Source organism: Bufo bufo, chromosome 2 (assembly GCF_905171765.1).
Source record: "Bufo bufo chromosome 2, aBufBuf1.1, whole genome shotgun sequence".
In the NCBI taxonomy this organism is placed as follows: Eukaryota; Metazoa; Chordata; class Amphibia; order Anura; family Bufonidae; genus Bufo; species Bufo bufo.
In genome coordinates this window covers 47,660,549-47,683,169 of record NC_053390.1, presented here as the reverse complement: position 1 = coordinate 47,683,169, position 22,621 = coordinate 47,660,549, and the positions used below count along the sequence as shown (strand labels likewise).

The 22,621-nt window shown below is 46.8% G+C and overlaps 1 protein-coding gene across 1 annotated transcript; it reads right to left on the bottom strand.

Annotated features, from left to right (window-relative positions):
- Nucleotides 1-601: 601 nt before the first annotated feature.
- TXNL1 (thioredoxin like 1) lies at nucleotides 602-22,355 on the bottom strand. Its single transcript, XM_040421030.1, has 8 exons — nucleotides 22,143-22,355; nucleotides 20,573-20,669; nucleotides 18,046-18,219; nucleotides 14,843-14,965; nucleotides 13,445-13,514; nucleotides 7,870-8,042; nucleotides 4,393-4,497; nucleotides 602-831 (listed from the first exon to the last, which is right to left on the bottom strand). Exons 1-8 carry the CDS (start codon nucleotides 22,238-22,240, stop codon nucleotides 802-804), a joined length of 870 nt encoding a protein of 289 aa, XP_040276964.1. The 5' UTR covers nucleotides 22,241-22,355; the 3' UTR covers nucleotides 602-801.
- Nucleotides 22,356-22,621: the final 266 nt, after the last annotated feature.

Sequence of the window (22,621 nt, the reverse complement as noted above, 5' to 3'; positions counted from 1 at the left end):
ATGGACGGTGGGAGATTTGGCCGCTATGTAGCTCATGCAATTACTTGGGACCCCAGGGATTAAGTGGGGTCCCTGCTGCCCCCTGGCAGCCAAACCCCCACCCAGCTTTCAGTCTCGGCCACATCTTCAGGATGCGGATACAGTTGAATATAAATGGTGAAGCTGGGGGCTGTCACCTCCATGCTCCGCTATTCACTTTACAGCTGCTGGTTTGGCGCTTGCAGTAGCAATGAAGCCGCTAAACAGACCGGCGCAGAACAGCAACACGAGATCTGCTCTGTTTATCATGAGGCACATCAGAGCGCATCATATAGTATGGGGGGGGGGGGGGGCACATAAGGGGTCACCATATTAGCGGGGCAATAGAGTGCAGCTTAGCAGGCCTATGAGGCTGAGACGAGGTGCGCTACATGGCAGAGTTTACTGGTGTGACAGGGACCCCCAGACATAACTTTGCACCTCCAGCAAAGTGCCTTTTACTTCCCAGCAACTATTGTGACACCTGAGAACAATAGCTGTGGGCTGCAAAGCTTTTTTTCTTCTTCTATGGTTTCCAGACACAATTAAAGATGACGCCTATTGAAGTCCTCCGACACAAAAGTGATTTGGCAAAAGTAGTCCTATTTATTTACAAATGAGCAGAGCCAGATTCCAATAAAATCACAGGTATGAAACATAACAAAAAGCAAATGGTTTATTGGGAATTATTTCTGAATGGGACATTTAAATCGGTCGGAAATTGCTCTTGTTGTGATGACCCCGAAACGTGTTACAGTGACTTCCCAGGCATCGGACATCTGCTCAGTGACTCTCCCCCTTCTTGCCTACAACCTGGAAAAAAGACAAAAAAATAAAAAATATAAATAATTGAGTAATTTTTAAGGGAACAGTAACAAAAGAATAAAAAAAAAAAAAAAAAAAAAAATTATAAAATAAATAATCCCAGCACTTCCGCCATTAATCTACACCTCTTCTCCTCACTATCATACGTCTGGCTGTAGCAGGGTCCTCCCCCCTCTGCTGGGTTTGTAATAGTCTGCATACGTCTTCTGATTAAATATGACACTTCTCTTGTGATTACCACCTACTCTCTTCAGAGATGGGGAGAAGAAGCCCCCTCTACTGTACTGAATCTTAGTGGCTGGCTGTGCGGTAGCAGGAATCACTCCCCCCACCCATGTACGAGAAGATCTGGGCGATTGGTCCGAGTTACTGAGCACGTCTGACCACCTGACACGTTGGCTGGACATTCCGAGAGGGAATCAAAAGAATAGGAAGGGGCATTATAACAAGTAGGTAACTAAAACTGGCGTCAGAACTACGCAGCTCCGTCCGTTGCGGTAGTGAAGCAGCGCTGCTCCCACTGAGGAGAATGGAGCAGATTTTCAGCTGCTGAAATTTCTGCAACAAAATCTGCCAAGTGAAGGCAAGTTCATCAGTTTTTACGTTTTTTTATTTCTAGGTTTAGCATTTTTTTTTAACCCCTTAAAGCCACATGTATTTTGGGCGTAAGAATTTTGCGGCCACGTTTGTTAACCCCAAAAGGATGCAGCCTACTTCGGACTGTAGATTTTTTTTCATCTCCACATTTCAAGGGCCACAATTTATTTATATTTTTCCGATTTCATGGCAGAAGGAGAGCTTTATTTCTTGGTGGCACATCTAATGTACTGTGTAACATACCATATTTTTGCTTTATAAGACGCACCTTCCCCAACAGTGGGGGGGAGGGGGGAGATGGCAGAGTGTGTTAAAAAGTACAAATGAGCGCTTCATGTCTCTCATTAGTACACAGTAGGATCGGGGATCGGCGAATACAGCGCTCCTAGTGCTGGCTTTATGCACCACTCCCTGGTCTTTTGCCGGCAGGGCGCTCTGCTGTGTCTCGACTGTGTACAGTGCACAATGACATGGCGCCGTGCAACATCTAGTCATAGTGCTACGCTGCAGGAAAAGCGTGCTGGATCTGACAGCACCATCCAGAGAGGGAGAGGTATATTTTTTAATCAAAAATATTTGTTTGATTTTCCTGCTTTAAAACCCAGATGCGTCTTATAGAGCTAAAAGTATATACATTTTGGGGAGGGGTTTAAGATGTAAAAAACACAGCAATACCGCCATTGTTTTTGGCGTTTTATTTTGTTTCTGGGCATCAGTACGGCGTCGCAATATAAAATTTATATGGTTTTATTTTTTAACCTTTGCAAAATAAAAACTTTTTTTTTTTTATCTGTATCTGTCACAGCAAAGCCCTTCTTTTTCAGTCAACGGGGCTGTGTGAAGGATTATTTTTTGTGGGACAAGTTTTGGTTTCCATTTGTGCCATTATGGGGTGTGTGTAATTATATATATATATATATTTTTTTTTTTTTTATTTCAATCAACTTTACGGCCCATTCACACGACCGTGTGGTCGTTGTGCCTGTGTTGCGGATTGCAAATAGTGGTCCGCAAAACACAGGCACCGGCCATGTCAAATGCCGTATTGTGGTGAGGACTCACTCACTTAAATGGTTCTGCAATCCGCAAAATATAGGACATGTGCTATCTTTTGCAGTGAGGGGGCACAGACCCGAAAGATCACGAAGAGCTTCAGAGTGTTCTGTGGGCTTCCAATCCGTGCCTTCGCTCTGCAAAAGATAGGACATGTCCTATCTTTAGCCAAATTTGGCTGATCGCAAGTCAATGGGTGGGCATCCACTATGTGGAGTTCACACGGGCGGTGCCCATATTTTGCAGACCCATTGTCTGCATTTCACAACATGGGCACGGCGTATAGGGTCGCGTGAATGGGCTCTTAATTGCATTTTTCAGGAGCAGGAATGAACAAAAAAAAATAAACTACTGTATTTTACTATTTTTTTAAACCTATTTTCACCAGTGAGAACAGGTAAAGTAATCATTTTAGGCTCCATTCACACGTCCGCAATTCTGTTCCGCATTTTGCGGAACGGGATTGTGGACCCATTAATTTCTATGGGGCCACACGATGTGCTGCCCGGATACAGAAATGCAGATCCGCACTTCGATGTCCGCAATTCCTTTCCCGAAAAAAAATAGAACATGTCCTATTCTTGTCCGCAATAGCGGACAAGATTAGGCATTTTCTATTATAGTGCCGGTGTCCATGTTTTGCGGATCCGCACACACGGACCCTTATTGAACAGGCCATTACTGATGTACAGATACCAATTATATATATTTTTCAGTTTTTTTATTTTTATTTTAAGAGTTTGAAAGCAAAAACAAAAAAAATTTAAAAAAACTTTGTTTTCTTCTTTTTCCAAAATACTTTTTGGACTTTCCCCTTTTTTCTATGTCACAGTAGGGACCTTAAACCTGCAATTGTTTAATCACTCAGAAAACATTGCAGTCATTTTATATCGCAGTGCATTTATTATATTATTAGTTGTTGTAATTACCTACATAATGCTTATTCGGCAGGGCAAAGCCAAATGGGCATCCCTACATGATAGAGGGGCATTTGGAGGGGGGAAAGGGGGATGATTGGGGGCAAGAAGGAGCAGTGTGCAAACGAACAAGAGCACTAGCCTTTCACAATCCTGCCATTCTAGCGCTGTGGCTCCTGCCCTCGCTGGACCGAAAAGGGCGATGTGCCATGTACAGGACCACTGCCAGCAAATCAGTGGGTGTGCATTGGTTTAGTGTGAAAGCACGGCACCCGACTGCCGAGGATTTCTTCGGGTGCCGATTACCACGCTTTGGAGTTCTCAAGCTGATCAAAAGTATCAGATCAGCTGCGATCCGCCTCTCGGCACCCCAGACTGAAGGGACCATAGTGCTCCTGGCAAGTGCCACATCCCCTTTATTCTACACCAAGCACGGGCCCGCAGTTTTGGTTAGCTCTGTCCAATTCACAAGAAAGGGATGAAGCTATAGAGGACCCTCATACCAGACATAGCCGCTACTAAAAGTACAGAGCGGTACCTTTAAATTATGAAGGGGGATGCTGTACCCTTTAACAGTTTACCAGTTGGGGAATTGAGAATTGGACCCCTACAACCCAGTACACTGCTCGCCTATCCTAAGGCTAGACCATCAATTATCTACTTCAGAAGAAACCGGTAAAATTCTGGCTACTAGAGGGAGTTTATTATTGGATTTAATGTATAAACCATGTACGATTAGCTCCCCCTAGTGGTACCTGGCAGGATTTTCTCATTTAATTCTACATCTATAAAGGGGAGCTTGAGATAAAAAATAAAATGAATAGCAGTGGCAAATTACATAGAGGGAAATCGCAGCACAATTTGCTCCATTTCCTATGCCTTTTTTGACACTGAACAGATATTCGTAGAAATGTAATGCGACCGGCTGCTACGTACAAGACATTACCTCCCCCCACGCGTCCCTCCCCCTCCCCCAACTCACTCTCTTGAAGTCGTTCATGTTTGTTGCCTGTACCGGGGTCCCAATAAAAGTGAAGTATGTGATTCTTGTCGCCTCCTCGTCACCCTGATTGGACTGGACAAATAGCTGAAAGAAGAATGATTAGCGGCCGGTTAAGACGACGCTGGGGGATAGAGATGATGAATCTGCTGTGAACGGATCAGGTGGCCGAGCAATAAAAGACATAATTTAATTAGTCCACATATCAATTAGCCCGGCAAATTTCACAGATTTCACAAATTGGAACTGTCCTAGCAATGTCACTGCAGAGCAGCCACCTGTGCGCCGCGCGGCAGAATGGGTTATTTAAAGACTGGTGGATGTTACGGAGCGGAAATAGAACTTAAAAAATAATTTATCTACGAGAGTCGGGGCAATGAAGCAAGCTAATGAGCCCGACGCGGCCACCGCCAATTACGGCCAAGAAAAAGGACCTTCACAGAATGGCCCCTGACGGCCTGGGAAGTTTCTGTTAACCCCCTCATGGAGGAGCAATCTTATGCTTCCATGGATCAGGCTTTTGATTGTCACTTTAAAGGGGTTGTCCATTACTTTTATATTACACCATCAAGATCATCGGCCGGGTTCAGACAACCTGCACCACAACAGATCAGCAGAGACTGCAAAGCTCTGTCCAATGTGCCGTGCACTGAAATCAATGGCTACCAGCTCTATCCAATACGCAATGCTGTGTAGTTTCAGCACAGATCTACTCTGACTGATCGTGGTGCATGTTGGCCATCCCTGGCATAGGGGCTAAGTATCTGAACGGCAAGGGTCTGACCCCTAGAGCCGCCGCAGATCCCAAAAGCAGGGGTCCAGTGTTCCCCTGGTCGTACATGTCTGCTGCTCCATTCAACTCTTTGGGACTGGTGGAGAGCGACAAGCAATGGACACCCCCTTGAAATGGGGAGAACTCAGGTCCCTTGTGATCATAATCAGCGGGGGCTCCAGCAAACCGTCTCCCGCCAATCAGACAAATCCCCTGATCTGTAGATAGGCGATAAGTTGTTATTCGGGGGTTCAGTAGCTGCCCCCTTTTTTTTTGTGAACCTAAAGGGGAAATCTATGGGTGACTAGTGCTCTCTATCTCCGTGTCACAGGCAGCAAGAGGACAGAATGAGAAGCTGTAGGGTGCAAGGGCCGCAGCAAACAGCACCTCAAATCTCTGCTTCCTGAACCCCATGGATGTTATTGGAATACAGAGGTAATGGGGCTTTCTAGGATTTAAATACTCAGGCTAGGCCATCAATATCTGATCGTGGATGTCTGACTCCCAGCTGTTTGGCAGGTAAAAAAAAAATTTTTTACACTGGTTCCTCTCAACACACAGGAAATGACCACTCAGATCATCCCGAAGGGAAAACCCACCTCAGCCTGTGACTGGTCGAGCAGACATTTCCTGCGGGATGAGAGTGCAGGAAATAGAAAGCAGCAGGGAAAGGGAGTAGCATAGGAAGGATAGGGTGGGTATCACTTTTTTAACCCATTCTGAGCCTTTGGCAAAAAAAAAAAAAAAAAAGTGAAACCTTTGGGTTTTAAAAGGGTTTCCAGGTTTTTTTTCTATAAACAGCGCCCCTCTTATTCATGGCCGGTGCCTGGTACTGTAACTCATTCCCACCAAAGTAAATGGATCCAAGATGCAATACCTGATGCAGCGCAGTGGCGGTATTTGAGGATTTTTTTTTTTAAAAGAAGAAGAGTAGCAGACCCATTTTTCTAATGCTGCACAACACCCCTTTAATCAGATATTTACAAAACCAATGATCCCCCAACTGTGGCTCTCTAACTACAACTCCCAGCGTCTAGGTCTTCTGGATACGCTTGTAGTTGTATTCTAGCGACAGCTGAAGAGCCACGGGCGGGGACCACTGGTCTTGTAAATTTCTGGTTAAAAGGGTTTTCCAGTAATAATGATCTTTTAGGAGGTGCCCGCAGGCTTCCGCCTGACACGTTCTCTAGTCTCCATCTTCAGTTTTCACATGTACTCCTCCAGCCAATGACTGGCCTCAGTGGTGATGTGGCCACAAGCGGCACATCATAGATGAAGCCAGTTACTGACTGCAGTGGAGTATGTGGTGACCATGTCCGCGCACCGGAGACGGCGGGGGACAGGAGCGGCATTGAGCAGGTAAATATGAATTTTCTGTTTAAAGAGGCACGATGTGGGCACTTGCTAAAAAAAAAAAAAACCATTAAAGGGAAACCCTTTTAGGCCACTTGCACACAACCGTATGTATTTTGCGGAACGTGTGCATTCTCTATTTTGCGGAACGGAACAACTGGCCCCTAATAGAACAGCACTATCCTTGTCCATTATGTGCGGACAATAATAGGACAAGTTCTATCTTTTAGCGGAACAGAAATACGGAAACGGAATGCACACCGAGTACCTTCAGTTTTTTTTGCAGACCCATTGAAATGAATGGTTCCGCATACGGTCCGCAAAAAAACGGACCTGGCACGGAAAGAAAACACGTTCATGTGCAAGAGGCCTTAAAGGGATTCTGTCACCCCACTAAACTGTGTTTTTTTTTTTTGGGGTACTTATAATCCCTATACTGCGATTTATCCATACATAATGTGATTAATCATTTTGGTTCAGTAGATTCTGCTAAAAACGTACTTTTATAATATGCAAATTACCTGTCTACCAGCAAGTAGGGCGGTTACTTGCTGGTAGCAGCCGCATCCTCCTATCATAATGACGCCCCCTCCGCATGTTGATTGACAGGGCCAGCGAACGGGATCTTTCTCTGCTGGCCCTGTCTGCATTCAAAATCTGGCGCCTGCGCCGTACCTGTCTTCAGTCGGCGCAGGCGCACTGAGGGGAGGACGCTCGCTCGGCCGCTCCATCCTCAATGCGCCTGCGCCGGGTGTAGATGTGACGTCATCGGCACATTGAGGATGGAGTGGACGAGCGAGCGTCCGCCTCTCAGTGCGCCTGCGCCGATTGAATACTGTTACGGTGCAGGCGCGAGATCTTGATAGCAGACAGGGCCAGCCAGAGAAAGATCCCGTTCGCTGGCCCTGTCAATCAACATGCGGAGGGGGCGTCATTATGATAGGAGGATGCGGCTGCTACCAGCAAGTAACCGCCCTACTTGCTGGTAGACAGGTAATTTACATATTATAAAAGTAAGTTTTTAGCAGAATCTACTGAACCAAAATGATTAATCACATTATGTATGGATAAATCGCAGTATAGGGATTATAAGTACCCCAAAAAAAAACAGTTTAGTGGGGTGACAGAAGCCCTTTAATCAGATATTTACTAGCTGTTGCAAGAATACAACTACAAGCATAGGTCTACATGCTGGGGGTTGTAGTTTTGCAACAGCTGGAGAGCCACTGGTTGAGAAACATTGGTCTGGACAGTAAGAAGATGGGCCGAGAGGTATTTTCCTGAATGAAGGTGCTCTGCCAGCAGGTAAGTGCCTTTAGGAGGTGACTACTTACCGTTACACTGTTTACATTCTGGAACTTCACATAGCGCAGCTGTACAATGCCGTCCTCCTTAATATCATCCGCCGACAACTCCAGAGCTTGGGTGGGTTCACTCCTCATCGCTTCGTCAAAATCCATGGAGCGCGGGAGGTTTATGAAGATTTTGACATACTTTGGGCCTTGACCTGCAAGGGGGGGGGAAACAAGTCCATTTTAACCACTTCAGTGCTGGGGGCAATTTCCTTTCGTCCAAGACTGGACTGTCAGACGATCATAGAGAAATAGGCGACATTCATGACTCTCCCACCAGAAATTTGAACATCTATTCACACGCAGTAGATTTGTTGCAGAAAATTCTGGCTCCATTCACCTGACTGAGGTCCTTTGGGCGGCAAGTGAACGGCACAGTTTCTGCAGCAAAACCGCCAAGAATGAAAGTGGTGGTTTTCTGCTGTACAATCAGACGCTCTGAAATACCGGATGACAGATTAAAGACATGTCACCGGGTGTGCTAAAAGCTCATGTAAATCATTAAAGAGATTAACAAAAATGGCATAAATTGTGTCAAATGTAACTATGTCATATGTGGCATAATAAAATTTGGAGTGACATTTACACCGACTTTCTGTCGACGTTACATCCAAAGATCTAATAGGTGAATGTGCTGCTTTTATCATTTTCTGGTATGGCCAACTGCTGAGCTTTTTCTTTTTTCCTTTAAATTCTGATTACCGTACGTCCCAAGCCCCTGTTCTGATAAATCCTATAAGAGATTGTGCCCTCTAGTGGCCAGTCACAAAAATGTGACTTGAAAAGCGCAGAGAAAAAAAAAACAAAAAACAAAAAAAACGCGACTGCTTTCATTGGACAGTCCCTTTTCTAAATTAGAACCCAGTGGCATTAGTGCATTCATGTTCATGAGTCTGGCAGTTAGCAGCTGTAACTGACGGGGGAAGCAACATCAAGTGTGGATCGATTTCTTATAGGTGAGGGGAGCTCCATTTTCTTCTATAGAGCTCCAAAATCCCCTGCTTCACTGCAATCAGACAGAAAGCAAAATGTTATAATGTTTGCCTGCAGCCGCCACTAGAGGGAGCTCACTACATACAGAAATATACACTGAACTCAACTGTCCCCTAGTGGTGGCTGCAGGGAGATACTGGATATATTCAAATACATAGCAATTGTTGGCCACCCAAACAGTGCTGAGAATATCACACACTTGACTCATGAGAAAACATGGTAATAAAATGCAGTTTCAAAAATGTAAATTAAAAAAAAAAAAAACGCAACATGAAGCATTTTTTGTAGGACTGGAACGGCAAAGATGGCTTCCTGACGATTCAAGCACTACCAAAACTCCAGGTTATCCAGAAATCGAAAAGGAACGGAATAAACATTCACCAATGTAAAATGCAACCAGGAAAAAGATTAAAAAAAGACACAAACTACAAACAGAAGCATTAAGAACACTTCAGAGGTTACTTCCACTCAGCAGAACAAAAGGAACTACGGGTCTAAGTGCAGTCAGCAGGAGACCTGGAGGACGCCAGCATGGCGGTGCGGGTCGGGGAGTAACAGAATTCTGCACAGTCTTTGTTTATGTAATTAAAATGTTGAAGCGATTCAAAGTGAACGCAGTGGTCTGATGAAAGGAAAAGGCACTCACAGGTTAAGTGGAATTAACATGCGCCGGGGGATAGCTCCCTGGCCTTTGTATACAACTTTGCATTAAAGAAATAAGCAAAAAGAAATGCTGGAAGTAAAAAAGTGTGTAGGGTATCTAAATACTACTTCCTACCAGAGGAAGGGTCTGTATAGCGGTTTATGTAAACCTAACACTAGATATCATCGCTCCGGGTTTGGGCGTTATGGTTCACCCGCCCGCAGCGTCCAGTTGCCCAGAGAACCAGGGCTGTTGGGTGGCCGGTTCTGACATCGGAGCCCTGGGAAATTAGGTGGCACGCCGTGCAGGGACGCCGATGTGTGCAGCTTCCTCCTCAATTTAAAAGGCCTGCGACTGCGTGTGCAGATGACGGCGAATTTCTTGTCCTATGGCTCCCCCTGCTGTTTTTCTCTGTGGTATTGAAGACTCCTTTGGCTTGGGATTTTTTGATTGGTATTGTGACTACGTTTTTGGCTTCAGGCGATTTGGTATTGTATCGATCTCCTGGCTCTGACTTTTTGACGTGTTTGTTTTTCTCATTTGCCTCTGGCGTTTCTGCACTTCATTGTCCCAACTGCCATTTGACCCTTTACTGTACGACTATTCTATTAGTGTTTGTCGTTTCCTGTTTACGTGCCGCCCTCACACTTATTCCAGCGTAGGGACTGCTGCCCAGCTGTGAAGTCACTGCCTAGGGTGCCCGTGCAAGAAGATGGGGATAGTGCAGCCCTAAAACTTCCCTGACAGTGGTCACCTATTGCTGACATTGGATCTCAGGGTGGATGGTAAATATGGATAAATATGGGAAATTAGCTACCACCTCCTTTACTTATGTCAAATAGTATGAGAAGGTAGCTGCTTTCTTCCTCACTCATATCAAATAGAAGGATTGAGTAGCTGCTCCTCCCTCACTCACATCAAATAGAAGGATCGAGTAGCTGCTCCTCCCTCACTCATATCAAATAGAAGGATCGAGTAGCTGCTCCTCCCTCACTCATATCAAATAGAAGGATCGAGTAGCTGCTCCTCCCTCGCTCATATCAAATAGAAGGATCGAGTAGCTGCTCCTCCCTCGCTCATATCAAATAGAAGGATCGAGTAGCTGCTCCTCCCTCGCTCATATCAAATAGAAGGATCGAGTAGCTGCTCCTCCCTCGCTCATATCAAATAGAAGGATCGAGTAGCTGCTCCTCCCTCGCTCATATCAAATAGAAGGATCGAGTAGCTGCTCCTCCCTCGCTCATATCAACTAGGAGTAGAGGATATCTGTTTCCAACCTCACTCGTATCAAATAGAAAGGAAGGTAGCTACTTCCTCCCACAGGCAAATTAACTAGGAGGAGAAGATAGCTACTTCCTCCATCACCAATGTGAAATGGAAAGGAAGGCAGCTACTTCCTCCATTACTCTCAAATAAGAGAAAGCAGCTACTTCCTCCACACTCATTAACTAAGAGGAGAGGGTAGCTACGTCTACCATCACACATGTCGAATAGAATGTAGGCACCTTATCAATCATGATAAATAGAAGGTAGCTATGTCCTCCTCCATCACTGTTGTCAAATAGGGGAAGGAAGCCACCTCCTGTTACATGCATATCAACTAGGAGGAGAGGGAGGATACTTCCTCTGTCGCCAATGTCAGATAGGAAAGTAGCTTCTTTCTCCCTCACTGGGCAAATAGAAAGAAGCTGCTTCCCCCCTGACCAAACTTCAAACATAAAGGAAGGTGGCTGCTTCTTCCATGACTCATGGATAAGAAGGCAGCTACTTCTGGCCACATGCGTATCAACTAGGAGGAGGAGGCAGCTACTTCCTCCATCACCAACAGAAACAAAGGTAGCGGCTTCCTCTCTCACCGTCAGATAGAAAGGAAGGTGGCCACTTCCTCCATCACTTGTGTCAAATAGGAGAAGGTAGTTACTTCCTGCCAAATGCATATCAATTAGGAGAAGAGGGTAGATCCTTCATGTCACTCAGCTCCTCCCTCACTAATGTCACATAGGAGGAGAGGTCACCTGCTTCCTATTTTAGCTTTCTATCCTTTAAAAACAAAAGACTTGTGAAACCTGTGAGGTTGATGTCCAGCATCCCTTATGGACAAAACAAATCACCGATATGCTACCAGATCATGTTTCACCATCTATCAATGGGAGGGACCGGGTCATAAGAAATCCCTTGAAGAAATGTATCTGACAGTTGTAACTATTGGGGCCAGTTCATACTGAGTCTTTGGCGCATTTCTGCCTCAAAATCAGTTCCAAAAATGCCTCAAAAGAGCCTCCCATTCATTTCAATGGGAAGCAGCACTTGCTATTTTTTATTTCTTTTACAAGTGTAAAAAAGAAGCAGCGTGCCCTATCCTGGGGCAGAATCAGCGCTGACAGCCGGTTCAGACCTGAGCGTTTTACAGCGCGTTCCTACGCGCTGTAAAACGCTCAACAAGGAGAAACTAATGCTTCCCTATCGGCATGGTTCTCACCTGGGCGTTTTACAGCACATACGATCGCGCTGTAAAACGCCCGACGCCCCAAGAAGTTCAGGAGCTTCTTTGGGGCGTAGTGTCGCTCGTTCCCGGACATAGACTTCCGGGAACGCGCGACAATGGGCGTTCGCTTGTCTTCGCGGCGCGATTGTAAACGCCCGTACAATCGCGCATACAGATCGTACGTTCAGTACGCTCTGGTGCGAACCCAGCGGGAATCTCCCATTAAAATTAACAGGAAGCAGCTCCATGTAAGTCCATGCGTTTACCACACTTCGTTGGCACAGATATGCTTCAAAAACCTCAAGCTGATCATTCAGCTTTGTATTGAACACGCATTGATTAAAAAAAAAAAAAAGACGCATCAAAAAGGAGCAAAAAAACGAATTCCGCGCTGACTTTTTAAGTGTGTTTTTCAAAATCAGTTGTGTGGGCCCTTAGACTGCTACTTCCCACTCCAGAGGCAGGAGAACAGACAGCTGGGCTTAGAAAAGAGACCGCAACAATGGTTCAGGAGCCATGGAAAGTTTGCAGCTCTGGATGGAGGAACGCTTTCATTCATTTAAAGGACCACTTTAGAAAAACATTTGACACTGTTATTGTCTAGTGTCACCGGAGGGGGTGCTGGGAGGTGGAAGCTCGCCATCCTGATATTGATGTATAAGGACCTATCAAGTGAATGAGGGCAGCTCTGGAGTAACTAGACGCAGCCACTACACGGTGTGCGGACATGTGTCTTTCTGGTGCCTAGTTCTGGCATCACAACTAGTAAAAATAGCTGATCATCAGGGGGTGCTGAGAGTCGGACCCCTGCCGATCTGATATTGATGACCCATCCTAAGCCCTGGAAACCCCCCTTAAATGGTCTCTGTAATGAAGAGGTTTCACCTGGGTCCTTGAGCCAGTGTTCTTAGGTTGCTTTGACACTAGCGTTTTTGCTGGATCCGGTAGAGTTCAGCAATTGGTAATACAACCGTCTGCATCCGTTATGAACGGATCCGGTTGTATTATCTTTAACATTGCCAAGAGGGATCCGTCATGAACTCCACTGAAAGTCAATGGGGGACGGATCCGTTTTCTATAGGGTCAGATTCTGAGTTAAACGGATCCATCCCCATTGACTTGCATTGTGGGTCATGACGGATCCGTCTTGCTCCGCATCCCAGGACGGAAAGCAAACCGCACCATGCTGCGGTTTTCTCTCCAGTATGAGAACGGAACGGAATGCATTTTGGTGCACTCCGTTCTGTTCAGTTACGCTTTGTCCCCATTGACAATGAATGGGGACAAACCTGAAGCGTTTTTTTCCAGTATTGAGACCCTATGACGGATCTCAATACTGGAAAATATTAATGCTAGGGCAGATTTTACAAGGTTCAAATCTCAGGATGACATGATGTAAATAATCCACAGGCAAAGTGAGGCCCCAATTCACTCACCGTTATCAGGACCCTGGAGCTTCATGGAGTATAACTTCACCGGCTGGTTGAAGGCTACGGTGATCAGGAGCTGGGGGGGGGGGTGGGGAGAAAACAGTCAGAAACCAGGCATCAGATGTAATTATACACATTTTCAGCAAGTCTGGCGAATAACGACTAAAATGATTAGATCCCCAAGGGGTGGCCTCTGGGTCTGCAGCAGAGCAGGGTTTTACGGGGAGTTTCGTTTTCTACAAATAAATGCAATTTTTTGCATAATGAAAAAAAAAAAAAAAAAAAAAAGAAATGTACTAATTTCCGACATAACTTCATTTTTTGGTTATCGAGATCTCTGCTGGCTGTTATTCAAGAGGAATCGTCATCGTTTACTTCTTTGTTTCTCTTGCACAGCTTCTTAAAGGGGTTGTCCCGTCTGGAACAATGTTGGTATATTGCTAGGATAAGCTCCCAATGTCTGATAGGTGGGGGTCCCACCTCTGGGACCTGCACCTATACTTAGAGCGGAGCCTGAAAAGTGCCGGAGGGCGCACCACACATGCACAGCCACCCTCCATTTCTATGGGGCTGACGAAAATAGACGAGTGGCGCTATTTTCAGAAGTCCCATTGAAACAAAAGGGAAGTGCACCGCTCCAATGACTTCTATGGGGCTCACAGAAATCGGCTATTTTCGGCAGTCCCATAAGGGAGGCTGCACATGGGCGATGCGCCCTCCATTGTCGTTATAGGTGTGGGTCCCAGATTGGGGGCATATCCTAGTGATATGCCCCCAATATCCAACATGGGATAACCCTTTAAAGGGTTATCCTATCTTACAAAGTGACAGGAGACAGTTAGGATATGCCATCACTTTATGATCCTGAGAATGAATAGTGCTGGTGTATTACTGCGTCAACACACGATCTTCCCCGACCACCTACCTGTGCAGGGAACTGGACGCGAGTGGCGCCGCCTCTAGAAATTAGGCCCAGTTATCTAATCTCAGACAATCGGTTTACGTATAGCTGTCCATGCCCCTGATCGTTGTATGGAAGGCATAGGTACACAGATCTTAAAGGGGTGGCCCAAGATCAGAAAAACATGAATGCTTTCTTCTAAAAACAGCACCAGCCCCAGCCCGGTTCACAGGTTGTGTTCGGTATTGCAGCTCTGCTCCATTGACTCTAATGGAGAAGAGCTGCAATGCTAGACCAAACCATATACTGAGAGGGGGGGGCTTGCTGGATTAGGAAGAAAGGAGACAACAGACATTTGTCCCTGTCACTAAGCTCCTTCATCCGATAAGAAGGGTAAAGAGGGTCCAAACTGGACGCCCCATACACATGGCCAAGCAGAAAGTGCTTTAGACCGGTGACCGGGGGTCCTCGCAGATCTTCTGATCTGTATAGATCTCCAGTACCTGCTCATCGCAGTCTGATTCCAGGTACGTGGGGTCTTTCCGCAAACAGTTTTCAAAGCCGTGGTCATCGCTCTCGTTGAGACATTCACATCCAGCTTTACTTATAAAAGGCATCAAGTCCATCTACAGGAGGAAGAGAACAAGGATGAGTCGGGTCAATTAAAGGCCTAGAAAGGAATACAGCAATATAAGCTACTATGAAGTCCCTGTTCACACGCTGCAGATTTTGTCGGTCACATTCATCTCAATCCCGGTGCTCGATGCAGTAATAATCCTGTTCAGATGAAGAACTCAGTCACTGTACTCTCTGCTGCAAATCTATCAGCAGGGGCGTTGCTAGGTTACAACATTCGGGACCTGGGCCCCTGATGTTTTGCCCCAGGCCCTGAATGTACTGCCTGCCAGATCGATCCAACTGTATTGCAATCCTCAGGACAGCAACACAATGGAATCTAACGTCTTGCAATTGCTGAAAAACCTGTGGTGACATCACAGTCCATGTGATCAGTTCTAAATGCAGTAGCTGAAAAGGACCTGCGATGATGTCACCATCATGTGACCAGTGCAGGAGAGGACGGCTCAGCAGTGAAGAGAAGCCCTGGGAAGAGGCTGAGGTGAGGTCTGCTACATGAGGAGAGGTAAGTGAAGGGAGAGGCAGAGCAATGCTGGGAGTTGTGGTTATTTAACTGGGACTGTATGTTAGGGCTGACGTTATTTACGTGGGACAGTGTGGTGGTGTGAGGTTATTTACTTGGGACTGAATATTGAAGGGTGTTATTTACATGGGACTGTATGTTGAAGGTGGCTAGGGAGGGGGTGATGTTATTTATGTGGGACTGTATTTTGGAGGGGTCAGGAGAGATGGTGTGCTGGTATTTACATGGGACTCTATGGCGGAGGAGGGAAATAATGTTATTTACATGGGACTGTATGGTGGAGGGGCTGAGGAGTTATAATTTCTGAGGACAGTAAACGGAGGAATATAACTACAGGGGGCAGTATAAATACTGGGGGCACTGTGTGGGCATTATAACAGTAGGGGGCGATATAAATACTGGGGCACTTCAGGGTGAGCATTATAACAGTAGAGGGCAGTATAAATACTAGGGGCACACTGTGGGGACATTTTAAATCCAGGGGACATTAAGCGTTCTTATTACTACTGGGGGCTCTATAGGAGGGACTTCTAGATCCACATTATTTCTACTAAGAGCAATGTGGAGGCCTTATTACTACTGAGGGGTCTGTAGAAAGCTTTATTACCACTGGGATAACGATAGGGGGGGCCTTATTTCTACTAGGGGCTCTGTAAGGACATTAATAATACCGGAGGGCTCCTTAACTAATGGAGGCACTCTTGGGGAGCACTATCACTGTAGGGGGCAGTATTACTAATGAGGGTATTCTAGAAGGGAATTACTATTGGTGGGACTATGAGGAGCACTATTGCTATGGAGGGGCACTCATTTTTCTTCAGGATAGTATTCGGGGGTACAGAAAAGTAAGGAACCTAAAGATGTCTGTGCGTCACACTCTGCAGAGACGAGGCGGCTAAGAGAAGTTGTCCGGACTGAATGGAGAAGATGATGACAGAAAAGATCTACATGAGAGGAGACGTCACCTGGAAGGCCCTGGATGTGAGAGGTACGTGCTGCTGTATAGCAAGTACAGTAAAATGTCTTCAGTGCTCGAGTTTGCAGAGGTGGGGGGGGGGGGGGGGGGGGGTGACTGGTTGACTTAGAGAATTGTGCTATATTCATTTGGTCTTGGGCCCCGGATCTTTTGAGACCCTACAACGCCCCTGTCTATCAGAGACAAATCCTAATACCACACAGGTACCACCACAGAAGACAGCGAGTGCACAGGTAGCCCCCATCCAGAGCCCCTATTGGGTGCCTAGAAAACGGGGATCTCCACTGTGTGATCACATTTATTTTTTTTCAAGGGATTTCCAAAGTATCTTCCAGCGGGAAGCCCCAAAGATCAGCTGTAATCTGAGGGGATACTTGACAGTAAGTATTCTATGTACCTACAGCGCCACCACAGGAGAAATGAAGCATTACACAGGGCCCATTCATATCAGTGGGCAGTCTGTGTAATGCAGGACTGGACAGGACCTCCAGATGGAGAGACGCTCTTAGTAACCGCTCTCGACTCCGGCAGATGAGAATCCTGTACAGAGGCACTCCCCGCTCCATTCACTCAGACTTCTCTACGGGTGCGACCACATGGTCAGGTTTCCGGACGCAGTTTTGAAAGACAACCTGGAGTGAATGAAGAAAAAAAAAAAAAAAAAAAAAGGACCAATCTGTCCTTTATACTTTCGCTCGTTTTATGATCCACTCCTGAATTTGGCTTCCAAAACTGCATGCAGAAACCTAATAGGGTGCAGGAAAAAGGGTTTTCTAAACTGGGCACACAGTTTAACCGTTTGCAGGACAACTATATTTTAATGGCAGCATTCTGGGGTACACAACTCATGGATTAAGTTTTACTAATTGTTTCTGGGCGGGTTCTGTGGTATTGATAACAGCGATACCAAACACATTGTTTTTATTAAAATTTTACTACTTTTGCACAATAAAAGCCCTTTTTAAAAAAAATAAAAAAATAACTAAAATCTTTTTGCATCACCGTATCCCAAGACCCATAACTTATTTTTCTTACTACTGAGCTTCATTTTTGCGGGATGGCTTGTAGTCTTCATTGGTACTATTTTGGGGTACATAATACATTTTGATCACTTTTTATTCCTTTTTTTTTCCGGTTAAGCAAAAACAGCAACTTTGGCATTGTAGGTTTTTTGTTGTTTTTACCTGCACTCACCTATCGAAATAAATGACATGATCTTTGTGTAGATCAGGTCGTCTCAGATTCTGCGATACCAAATGTGTGGAGAGGTTTTGTTTCCCCCCCCCCCCCAATTATTTTCATTGAAAATCCCACCAGTGGACTTTGACGGGATCGATTCCCTAATACACCACACTACTTATGTAGTACAGTGTATTATATACATTAGTGGAAACCTGACAGGCAATCTATTAGGTCTGCACAGAAGGCAGACCTGGGGGCCTCCATTAGACACCCGGCGAGCGCATTTGTGGGACAGAAATATATTTAGAGATCTCCAGAAACACTACAACACCCAGCATGGCCAGACAGCTGGAGAACCTCAGGATGAGATGACTGCCAGTTATACGTACATAGCCTTTGGGAATATCTGTGTCCTCGTTGTTCCCTGGGTCATTTTCTAAGTGCTGTTTGATCTTGTCTTCTAGGCCGGCGGCGTCTGCCCCTTGGTACTGGTCGATTTTCACTTTATTTCGGAAGAATAAAAACGTGGGAGTCGCGGATATATTATTGGCTGCGGCTGTCGCCTAAAACGTGAACACAGCAAGCGTGTGAGCAATAGGATTCAAAGCATAACCAGACAGCGGTAAAAGGGGTCCTCTTCACATGAGCACATTAGGGGTTAAACAGTTAAAGTGGGTGGGGTTGATTATCAGATTCTGCTCCCTGGAGACCTTTTCTACAGACACCCCCCCCCCATTGCTGCCCTACCGGCTGTGCAGGTCCTCGGTCGCCCCTATTTCCCGCTGCCCTACTGGCTGTGCAGGTCCTCGGTCTGCCCCCCCTTCCCCCACTGCCCTACTGGCTGTGCAGGTCCTTGGTCCCCCCCCCCTTCCCCCACTGCCCTACTGGCTGTGCAGGTCCTCGGTCCCCCCCCCCCCTTCCCCCACTGCCCTACTGGCTGTGCAGGTCCTTGGTCTCCAAAATCCCACCTCCCCCCAAAAAAAAAATACAAAATCAACATCTGGTTTCACGTGGGGTATGTGACCGCAGCCGTCAAAGACTGGCTGCAGTTGTCATGTGTGACCCTGCATGGGTGACAAACAGTCACTGGCTGCAGCGCTGACGTGACCAACGACAAAAAAAGATGTTGATGCCGGGAGACCCCTTACCTGCAGAGCCAGCGGGCAAGACATGGTTGGGACCAAGTGTGTATGATTAGCAGCACAGGTCAACCACACTGGCGGAATCTGAGGAAAAGGACCCCTGGAGTGAACAACCCCTTTAAAGGGTTAGGAGACAAACGTGTGATCGCTGAGGGGGAAGGGGGGGTCCAACCACGGGGCCATTTACTAATCCTGGACACTAGGGTCCCCTGAATCCCTTGTGTGAATGGGGCAGAAGTACACAAGCATGACCATCGCTGCCCATAGTTCTGTGGGACTGCCGGAAACGGCAAAGCTGAAGGGAGTGGTGGTCAAACCTGCATTCTACCACTCCATCCATAGAGGGGATTCAATGACCCCCGATCACTGGGGGGTCTCAGTGATCACACACTTCTTACATAACCTGTGCATAGGCGATTACAGTTCTCATGGGAAAGCAGTTTAACTTAAAAGGGACGCTTCCTCATAAAAGGTGTATTTTTTTTTAACTCAATATTTACAAAAACTTTGTCCTCCTCTAGCAGGAGTTTTTAAATTCCTGAAAGGAAATGCAAATTAATGTCAGTTTACAGCTGCTTTCATACAGCTGACAAGTGACCGCCATCTCTCCCGACACCCCACACACAAGCAAGCGTGGCTCAGCCGAGCATGCATGTGTTTTAAATGAGGAATAAGCTGCTGCCACCTCTGACAATGGCTTAATTCCCTCGAGACCATAAGGATCGGGCATACTGAAATTCAACTGCCCAATCCTCCTCCTTCCCCCCCAGATATCTCGGGGAAAGCTGGGAGATCCCATACACATTAGATGGTTGACCCCAGTTCACGTCCCTCTCCTCTGACTCATTAAAGGGGTTCTCCCCCAGGATAGGTCATCAATATCAGATCGGCGGGGGGTCAGATTCCCGGCTGTTTGAAGAGAAGGCCATGCTCCTGCCGCCTCGCAACCGCAGCGGTGAGCAGGTGTAATTAGATCCAAGGCATCCCCGCTCACCTCTATGGGACAGCTCCGTCCTAGACACTTGAATACTACAGAGCTGTCCCATTAAAGAGAATGGGGGAAGCGGAGATGTAATTACACTGCTGGCCGCTGCGGTTGCGATGACGTGCCGATAAACAACAAAGAGACGACAGCGCTCGTACAAGCACCGATTTGTCTTCAGACAGCTGATCGGCGGGAGTGTCGGGAGTCAGACCCCCCGCCGATCTGATATTGATGACCTATCCTGAGGATAGCGCTGCAGCCAGTGACTGTCCGCAGCGGTGCCATGTCATCAATAATTGATCGTGGGGGTGGGACACCGGGGACCCCCGCCGATCAGCTGTCTGAAAAGGCACTGGTGCTCACCTAGCACAGCACAGTCCACGTGATCGCGGTTGTGCTTGGGATGGCAGCTCCGCTCCATTGAAGAAAATGCGCCTAGGTATTGTGACCAATGAACCTGACGTCACATGGCCTAGGGAAAGTGGATTGGCGGGGGTCCCGGGTGTCAGACCCCCACCAGTCAGATACAGATGACCTGTCCGGAGGATATCTCAGAAAACCCCTTTAATTATAACCTAGCCTGTGGATAGGTGCTAAACAATTATTGTGGGAAAACCCCTTTAAGGTTTCGGACGGCCATACTGGTTCCAGCATTGTCGGAGACCGTGACACTGACGGCACCATTATACCCATCACTCCGGCCTGTAGGTGACTGGAGCAGCAGTACACATGACTGGGAGGGCTGAGTACATCAGGCGGCCCCCCGCGGGTCGGGGGCAGGTTACTTACTTGGCACTGATGTACATCTACTTCCAGAAAGACGGCCTGCGGATACTTATTGCTCAGCGATGTGAACGCCGGCGCTATCCTCACACAGGGGGTGCACCTGAAAAACAACAACCGGGAAATAGAACGGAGGCAAAAACCAACACGAGAGAGACTAACCCTGTGCGGGGGAGGACGCGGGACGGGGACAATCCAATTTACTTAATAACGATTAGACTAAAGCACGCCATCTTATTACTAAGACCAGATCAGCAGCGGTGATTCACAGACATGGAGGAGAAGAGGCATCGTCACTACCAGACACAACTACTACCCCCAGACTGCAAAAGTTAGATGTCCTGTACTGATCCCGAGTTACGTCCTGTATTATACTCCAGAGCTGCACTCACAATTCTGCTGGTGCAGTCACTGTGTACATACATTACATTACTTATCCTGTACTGATCCTGAGTTACATCCTGTATTATACTCCAGAGCTGCACTCACTATTCTGCTGGTGGAGTCACTGTGTACATACATTACTTATCCTGTACTGATCCTGAGTTACATCCTGTATTATACTCCAGAGCTGCACTCACTATTCTGCTGGTGCAGTCACTGTGTACATACATTACTTATCCTGTACTGATCCTGAGTTACATCCTGTATTATACTCCAGAGCTGCACTCACTATTCTGCTGGTGGAGTCGCTTTGTACATACATTACATTACTTATCCTGTACTGATCCCGAGTTACATCCTGTATTATACTCCAGAGCTGCACTCACTATTCTGCTGGTGGAATCACTGTATGTTCGTTTCAAAAGCCCTTAGTGCCAACTACATGCTAATAACCAATTTACATTCCAATTTCAGGACCTCCGCTTGCTTTTAGTAAATTGAAATATTCTTCTTTTCATCCAAAGACTGGAAACCAATTCAGAGCTAACACTTCTAACAGCTGAGCATTTGTTACAGTTGCATCTGTCGTAGACAACTGTTTTGTAAGTCAGGCCGTAAACTCCAGACTGATACACGTTACCTGCACTAACACATTGTAACAAACTATCAGGGCAGACATTTGTGCTGCTGGTGCATTTCGCACACAGTGGACTGCCTTGCCTAGACACAACTGTAACAGAATCTCAGCCGTGAAAAGTATTAAATCGCTATGCGGCGACAGCAAGCAGAGCTCTTGAAAACAGTGAGAAAAGCTCATTAGAAAATGCGGATATTTTCATATTTACATAAAACCTAATAAATATAACTTATAAATAAAGGGGACTTCTAGCGAGGTGAATTGGGGGTCTATGGATTAGATACACCCTCCACGTCCAACTGTGGGGGTCTCCCGACCCTGAATACAATGGGACAGAAGCAAATGGAGTCGCTCATCCAAAATAGACTCAGTAAGTGACTGCCACCATATAGACCACCACTGACTACTGTCAGAAGACCCCCTCTAAATGTCACCAGCCCCACAGTGACAGGATGCAGTGGGGAGCCCGTCAGCAAGGAGTGTGGAGTCCGTCAGGAAGTAGTCTGAAGGGTCTGTATTATCCTTGCACCCCCTCAGCCCTGCTCCTCTTCTTACCCTCTCATGGTGAACTTGACCACACTGAGCCTAGAACCGGCAGAGCTCAGCTCCGGCTGGAAATCCGCGTCTCCCGCGATCACCTTCACCCCCACCATTTTCCAGTACAGCCGCCTCTATCCACCGGCAGCAAAAATTTCTGTTCTGCCGCGTCACGCCGGGCCCTGACTGTTCCTGAGCCCCCCCACAATGCAACGCGGCGGCATGCCGGACCACGTGACGCCGAGTCGCCATCTTACTTCCTGGCAGAGTCGCTTGTTTTTGTCGTCGGCGTGGTCACGTGATTGTTGCCCGCTGCCTCTAGTCTTCTGTCTTTAGGCTTCGAGAAAATGGCGGCCGGGCGAGGGGGGGGGGGGGGGGCGCACTTATAGAGGAGCGAAATAAAGCACAGGGGATGGATGAGGGAAGTATGTTATACTGGAGGGAGGGACACTGGGGATGGGGGCAATGAAGAGTTTGGCTCACAATGGGAAATGGGG

Excerpts from the sequence above, each read along its gene's own strand:
- TXNL1 (XM_040421030.1), bottom strand. The coding sequence starts at position 22,240 with ATGGTGGGGGTGAAGGTGATCGCGGGAGACGCGGATTTCCAGCCGGAG. Across the intron at positions 20,670-22,142 it reads GTCAAGTTCACCATGAGAGG|GTGCACCCCCTGTGTGAGGA; the intron begins GTAAGAAGAGGA and ends GTTGTTTTTCAG. Across the intron at positions 18,220-20,572 it reads TAGATGTACATCAGTGCCAA|GCGACAGCCGCAGCCAATAA; the intron begins GTAAGTAACCTG and ends TTCACGTTTTAG.